Source organism: Cladosporium halotolerans (assembly GCF_011745625.1).
Source record: "Cladosporium halotolerans strain TM138-S3 chromosome Unknown Sca115, whole genome shotgun sequence".
NCBI lineage: Eukaryota > Fungi > Ascomycota > Dothideomycetes > Cladosporiales > Cladosporiaceae > Cladosporium > Cladosporium halotolerans.
In genome coordinates, this window is record NW_027191565.1 from 6,125 (window position 1) to 13,852 (window position 7,728).

The following is a 7,728-nucleotide window of genomic DNA, read 5'->3' on the forward strand; positions in this document are numbered from 1 at the left end:
ATTTGCACGAACCATGGAAAGCGATCTAATTTTATACAGTATCCCCGTGCAGAACAATTGAACACAGTGGGAGCAAAAAAATTTGTACGTTACAGTAGTCAAGTTTCATTCGGCTTCAGTTGGATTGATCTATCTCGCGTTCTGTTTGACGGCGATATTTGAGGTGTTTCCTGGTCTATTCTTTGGATATACTATAATTTATCAATAGACTAGAACTGTATGCATAAGTCATGCCTCTATTCCTTGCATTGGCTCCTTTGTGCTGTGAGTCTGATGTAACCTAAGTCTATCTGTTGTTCGTTTTCAGTCACCGTGATGAGTTCTAACGTTAGGCTATGATGTCTCGTGCTTCGTTCTGTAGGCAAGCGTAAATTTAGAGAAACCAAGTGAGAAGACGAGCTGGCTGCAACACGGGTTTCGCGTATAAAAGTCGATCCCACGACATTGCTCGTAGAACGTTAAGTCAAATTTACAGTCAGTCGAGCTCGATTATGCTGCAAGACAGAACAATTAATGGCGATCGTGGAGCGTTGCATTGGCACATAAGTTAACCTTTAGAGTTAGCCGCATAACGCCCGCTGAAGAGCATGACTTGAGCTTTCCTCCGTACTTGACTGTTCACCAGGGCATATTGCACTCCTATGCTCTTCGACCCAACTTACACATAAAACGGCTCCTGAAAGCAGGACAGGGACTTGGCAAAGCATCCAGTAAGCACTTGGCAAGAGCTGGCTAGACGAGAGTCATTCTCATTCTGGCCTGAAAGAAGGTATGATTCCAGGGCTCTTGAAGACGACAAGCCGCTGCATCCATCTATATTACTCTGGAGTCCACGACTGATTGAAACTATGGCTCACTGTGCGTTAGATCATATCCGAACGTGTAAGGGACAACTCGACATTCTATAATTTGGAACAGTCAGCCAGCTACTCAGAAACCAGATGAATATAGTGAGCGCGCTGTGATGGAGTTGTGGAAGTGGCAAGATGCTTTCCAGGGCCCGCCATATCTTGAAATATAGTATAGCCAACGAATACAGTACCGGTGAAGAAGGGGCCTCACGGCATAGTACCAGAATGGCAAGTATCACCAGAGATGGTGGTCTGTGGTTCCGAAGACATCTCGACCCCTTTTCGTCCCCCTAAGCCTTTCGAATCTCCATTTACGCCACTACCCTACCCCCTTCGAAGTTTCTCGTCTTCATATATAGACTTCACTTTCCACTCAGCCATTTTTCACACCGAACCATATTTCTCCAAAAGAGGGCGTCCCAGCCTTCCAATCGTGCGAGAAGTCGTCTTACCAAGGCTGCGTCGCACTTTTACTCACTACAATTCCACTAATATACAATGCCGAACGGAGAAAAGTGGCGATCATACCTCGCCAACTTCAAAGACCCATTTTACGTCGAGAATTATCTCGAGGATTCCATAAATGGCACCGCTGGCAGAGTTTACTTCGAAGGCCTGATGGAGGACACAGATATGTCTTGTCCTCCGACACACAAGTGGTACAAGCTCCATCTGATCGCGGTTACGAAAGAAAGGATCCAAAGGGTGCAAGACATGTGGCCTACAGATGTCAGCGCTTGGGGCCTAAACATCTGGGAGTCTGATCTGATTCAAATGGAGCGGAGATTGATGCAGAAGCTCGCTTGTATACGTTACAGAACACCGCAGGGCGAAGGACCAATTCGCGCAGGAGAAGAGCAATCAGCGATCTACTTTTCTGCTTACTCACTCATCGAGGATGCCTACGAACGTATGCGTCCCAGATTTCAGCTATCTTCGGACTTTCTTGGAGTTGACCCTGAATGGCGCATGACAGCAATGTATCGAATCGTTATGAATTGTTGGAGAAATGCTCTCTTGGCGTTGAACTGTGGTTATTACGACAAGACAGATGGCAGATCTACCGAAAAAGGGGATGCCAACTGGCAAGAGTTGTTGGCCCACGCAGCCAAAAACGATCGCAGGTATGGACTCGATACTGAGACATTGTCGCACAAGCGGGCAATGCAGGATCACAACAACGAAGGTCCTTTTAAACGAACCAAGACGACGCCAGATATCGCATCGACGAACAAGTGAAGAGCATAAGTTGGCAGTGGAGACATACCCGTGGCCGAACGACAAGAATTGGAATAATTTAGTAGAAGAGAGATGGAACCGCCAAGGGACACTCCTCCGAGGGGTGAAGACTTTGCAGGTATGATGTAAATTAGGTAGGAACGTTTGCTCACGATCGTATACTCCTTTGGCGTTGAACATGTAGATATCTAGCACCCGTCATACTATACACAGTACGAATTTTAACGTTACTGGAAATTCACGCCGCAATTCTCCCAACTTGTCACCCTGCCACAAAAGATCGTTCGTCTCCGCAATGAGACTGCATGATTCCCCTGTACCTTTATACCCTTGAAGCTTCCCATCACATTTTGTTTCTTTGCTAGAATTTACAGGAAGACCAGGTGCCTCGAGTGAACAAAATGAGCCTCGGAACCTCCACCGACTGAGAGGAAGGCCACCAGGGTTAATTTACCGCGAGCTGGCCGAGAGGCGCGAGATCAAGCCGGAGAAGGATGTCAAAGTCCTGGCAGGAAAGAAACCCACAGATTTCCACTGCACCCTAGTGGCGACTCGACTTCATAGTGAAGCTTCTGTGAACCGCCCAGAGACTATCATTTGGGGGCGATTCAGTGGAGAAAATGGTGGAACCGAACATACTACATAAGATCGGCATTGAATAGTATTTTCGGGGAGGAATCGGTACGTTGCTACTTAACGTTACTACAGATTTGGCCAGAAGTCTTCATAGAACAAGAAGTCTCGGTGACCAATCGATCAGAACGGACGCGACACGTCGAGAACGCCGCGTCGACAGAAACCACAGGGGTGCATGATGCAAGCGTACCTACCATGTCTGATGAAAGCGATGGTTTCGTCGTGCCAGACAGCTTACCGGACGCGAGTGAGTCATCTTCAATTGTTCTAGACCGAGTAAGACGCTTGCTGACGATAGAAACAGCTGAAGCTCTCAAAGAAGATATCAAGAGGATGGTGAAAAAGGAAATCGACCATCGCTTGCTGGATATCAACGCGAAATTGGATCTTATCATGGAGAAATTGAATGGGTCGAAGTGATCGCTTCGCGGGAGCTCTAAAGAATCGGCAGAGATGCTGCTACAGGCTCCATTTTCCACCAAAAGTCATCTGACTCACAAGTTGCTTTCGTTTTCATGGCTTGTGGAGGTGTGCACGCGAGTGGCGAAAACCGGTTTGGCTTGCAATTGAAATGTTAACGTTACTGTATCTGCTGCCACACGTTTAGCTTAGCTCAATCAACCGGATTTAGATCAACGCCAATCGAACGTCAACTTGCCCAGACTTGCAACGCCATCACTTGTCTTGTATTTCTGCAGTCAGCTTTGCCCATTCATTGTACAGTATAACCTTCCTCCATCGTATCGTGTATTCGTCCGTCGACCACCATGCCCACCAAAAGATGAATTCACCCGCGTCAATTTCTACGTATTGTCCTCGCCAAGGCTTTCGCTGCTGCATTCTTCTTCTTCACAACCATTAAACTCAATTCTGCGAGATATGCCAATGCTGATGCAGCGTCCGGACTGTTTCCAAAGTCATCACATGCAGTAGGGACATGTGGAAGCTTGCCGGGTGCGGACAGAACTGTCGTCATCATTCGGACTGGTTCGACTGAACTAGAGAACAGACTCCCTATCCACTTGACGACGAGTATACGGTGCTTCTCGGACTATTTGATCTTCTCCAACGCTGACGGACATCACCTTAGTGAGGACATCCTGGACGCTTTCGCAGATGTCAGCCCCAGCATCACCGAGCATAACTCCGCCTTCGAGCTATATCGACCACTACGCGAAGGCGGAAGATCATCTTTGCATCCGTCAGAGCTTGCGGGTCCACCAGAAAAGGTCCCAAACATGTCCGGGAAGTCGGAGAACCCTGGATGGAAGCTTGATAAATGGAAGTGCCTCCCGATGATCAACAGAACACTGCAGATGAGACCTGACAAGCAGTGGTACGTTTTCGTGGAGGCAGACACATTTATTCTCTGGTCCATGCTGCTGCGATACCTGGAGAGCTTTGACCCGTCAAAGCCAATATACGCGGGCAATCCCAAGCTTATTGGGGAGGTCATGTTCGCACACGGCGGTTCGGGCTTTGTCGTTTCTCGGCCTGCGCTGGAATCGGTCGTCGAGCATTACGCAACGCGCAAAGAAGAAATCGAAAGCTTCACCAATGAACACTGGGCGGGAGATTGCATTCTGGGTAAGATACTCTTTGATTCGGGAGTGTCCATGACAAACGCCTGGCCGGCCTTTCAAGGGGATTATCCAGGCTTCCTCTCGTACAAGCCAGCAGATAGACGTCCCGTGGCCAACAACATCGCCTTCGAATGGTGCGGCCCCACTGTATCTTACCATCATATGGCCCCGTCTCAGATTGAGGAGCTGTGGCACTTCGAGCAAGACTGGCTGATCAACCAAAGCCCGGTGGGTGCTAGTTTGTCATCGATCTCTTGAAATGCGAATACTGACTTAACGCTTCGCAGGGGAACAAAGTCTTGCGTCGCATAGATATATTTACCAAACTGCCATGCCTCGGACGAAGTCCGTCAAGAGAAATTGGGATAATTTGAGCGACGACCGATCGATGATCGCCTCTTCAACTGGTGAGTGTAGACACAAGTGCATGGCGGATCCGGAATGCATGCAATATTCCTATGACAAAGATGAATTTATGCAAGACACGTCCATCTAAGGCTGGGAAGGGCTAAGCCTGGGGTTACATCAGGATGGATCTGGGATCGTGTGGTTGAATTTGCGCAGGGTATGGCGTCTTGTGAGGGAGCGAGTTGGCCGTCATGATCGAACGAAATGTACGGCATCGTGTATACTTTAGGGATTGCAAGCTTAGATGCATAAATTAATTTCTGGTGGGCGAGACTATTGGTGTACATGTGGAATAGGATCATGTGTCAACGTAACACAACGAATTCAGACCTCCGGCCGCTGATTTGGCCACGAGCTCAGTGACGTTCGGCTTCGTTTCGGTCAGTGAGCGTTTCCACTACGGTGAAGACCTCCCAAACAGGCAGACTGGCGTCATCGCAAGGAAAGTGAACTTCAGAACGGATGATGCTGACATCTACGCCAGGCAGATTGCTGGCATCCTTGATGAAAACCGTCTGCATCAACTATGCGCCAGTCGAATTGTTGTCTGGTAAGGTCGCTGATGGTGCCAAAATCACGTCTCTGGCTCTTCCTGACGTTTCTTGAAGGTCGGGCGGGAGAGACCTGTCTGGAATGGGGACACCTGCACGCAGTCGAAAGCCAGAATTGAAGAGCGAGCCCGAGAGGAAAAAGCCGTGGAACCCCATCAAGCTTCTAGTATTTCGCCACTCCGTGGGCTTGGTCTTGTTGAAGTCCCCGTCGAAAACAAAGATGGTAAAGGATCCGTTCAGAGCTCCGGCGTCAAGTTGAATGCTGGCGAAATGCTTCGTCAGCTTGATTTGGGGACCGGCCGCCTGGCCGTTGTCGAGCCATAATATAGAACCGTGAACTTCGTCAGTTCTCTTGGCCAAGCTGCCGAGAACCTCTTGATCTGGTCCAGCGACTGAAGGTCCGGCAGTATGGAGGCCGTTGATCACGGATGTCACGTTCTCCTCGCCGAGGCCTTCGTACGTGTAGTTCAGCGCATGTGTGGAACGCAAGGCGTTGGAAGTCTAAAATCCGCTTTTTGCACGCGACCGGAAGGGCTGAAGGCTGGTGTGCCCATCCGTGACCGTGCCGGAAGTGAACCACATGGAAGAAGCGGGTTCCACAGATTGAGAAACCCACTCATGAGGGTAAGCAGCTTGATAGATGGCGAGTATCCGGTCCAAATTTGTGTGATGCAGCCAGAAAATAGGATCAAAAGCCGCTTGTCACGACACTCATGTTACCTCCGACAAGAACATGCACGTGGTCGTGTATCGCATCCAAATTGCTGGGGTTCAGACTTTCTGTCCCCTTGCCGGCACCATCGAGCCTGGCTTCGGTGCTGAAGTCTGGATAGGTCTGAGCAGATGACAGCGTAGCCCAAAGATCAGCACGCAGCTGAAGGATGTCACTGAGGGTGAAATTTCGCCGTCTGTATGTTTCGTTGGCGTTCATGAAGCTGTGATCTTCATTTGGTCTGAACACATAGCTCTTTAGGGGATTGGTGATGTTTGCACGACCTGAGGGAGTACTGACGAGCATTTCTTCGTCAGTGAACACTCGAGGGAAAGAGTCTGCAGTTTCCAAAGGAAGATTGGCCCAGTCCCAGGATGGCAGTCTAAGACATTGGGCAGCTCGTACATAACGGCCACGTTCATTGCCGGTGACCTGCTTGGCTACAGACATCGCATTCAGCGACAGCGCCTGCTCGAAGAGCGCCATATAAGCGCGATGCCAGGTTGGGAACAAGGTCGACTGGTGGGTGCAATACCCTGAGGAGGAGCAGCCATCGCACGGCTCGTCGTTGTCCCAGGAAACATAAGGCTGGCCGTGAATGGCAGCAATCTGGTAGTATGACATGGGCTCGCTGTCCTCCACCTCCTTGAATCGAGCGAAGCCGAGAAGGTAGATGTTCCATTCATCCTCGTTCTCCTGCAACGCATGAATTTCTCTCCGATAGCCGACTTCGCCGCCAGTGGATCCCGTATTTGAGACGAGAGCTTGGTTCAATGTGGAGAGAGCCTGGTCGAATTGGAATATTTCTCCAGACTGCGCAGACGAGCAAGTAGCCAGCGCCAGCAAAAGTGCGGTCTCCCAAAGCTGTATCATTGTTACAAACTTGCCAAAGTGATCTCGGGTTGTTGTAACGTGAAACGAATGCAGAAAAGGCGAAGTCGCAAAGGAGATTGTCGTGAGGAAGTGTGAGGGATTCAGGAGCTAACGTCGGGTGGGATCGTTGGCGTTACGGTCCTTTCGCCTAGACTAACGTTACCCAAAGATCAAAGCATGACAAAGCAAGCATGAGAGACGGCAGAGCTCAACTCAGAACGTCATGTCCGGCAATACGTTGCAGGGCTCCTTTGGGTGACTGAATCGAGTCTTTTCCAAATGTTGCGATTATACCTTTAGCACTGTATCAGGTCACGTGTACAGCCTTCCAAATGGGGAGTTGGATGTGGGTCGGGGAATGGGGCCCTCGGGCTACAGCAGCAGACCCTCTCGTACTCCATCTCTCGAGGAATGAGTTCTTCCTGAAGTACGCTGCCGTCCCGTCCCGTCTCGCTGCGGGGGTTGACGGGGCAGGAAACGCATGCGACGATCATGGCACGCAAAGGCATCATCTGCAGAGTGACACCAGATTTTGCCTAAGCTTTTCAAGGGCTGCAAAGGCCGTATGCAGGACGGCATCGCGCCGTTGGGTCACAGCTGAAAGAATCGCTTCACAATCGCCAATCACAAAATTGCATTGCGCTACCAGCGACTCCAACTTGAGACTTTCCGCAGCCGATATCATTGGCGTCTCTTCGAGTCACCGCTTTGTCGTTTCACTCTTGTGGCAGACAATCATTTTCAACAGATCATTCACGCCCTCAGGCATGTTTTGATCAGGGTGTTCATCAGACAGACACAGACAGACTGTCTGTCTGTCTGATCACGTAATCAGACAAACAGACATTGGCAAAGTCATTATATAAGCAGACCAG

The 7,728-nt window shown here is 49.8% G+C and overlaps 2 protein-coding genes across 2 annotated transcripts; one reads left to right on the plus strand and one right to left on the minus strand.

Moving 5' to 3' along the window:
• Window positions 1-3,569: 3,569 nt before the first annotated feature.
• Window positions 3,570-4,912, plus strand: WHR41_09526 (uncharacterized protein; the record flags this gene model as incomplete). The annotated part of the gene is made up of 3 exons (XM_069378129.1): window positions 3,570-4,537; window positions 4,597-4,654; window positions 4,839-4,912. Exons 1-3 carry the CDS (start codon window positions 3,965-3,967, stop codon window positions 4,910-4,912), a joined length of 705 nt encoding a protein of 234 aa, XP_069224972.1. The 5' UTR covers window positions 3,570-3,964.
• A 1,044-nt stretch (window positions 4,913-5,956) lies between these two features.
• WHR41_09527 (uncharacterized protein) lies at window positions 5,957-6,853 on the minus strand (the record flags this gene model as incomplete). Its single annotated transcript, XM_069378130.1, has 1 exon — window positions 5,957-6,853. The coding sequence occupies one exon, from the start codon at window positions 6,851-6,853 to the stop codon at window positions 5,957-5,959; it is 897 nt and encodes a 298-aa protein (XP_069224973.1).
• Between the last annotated feature and the right edge of the window lie 875 nt (window positions 6,854-7,728).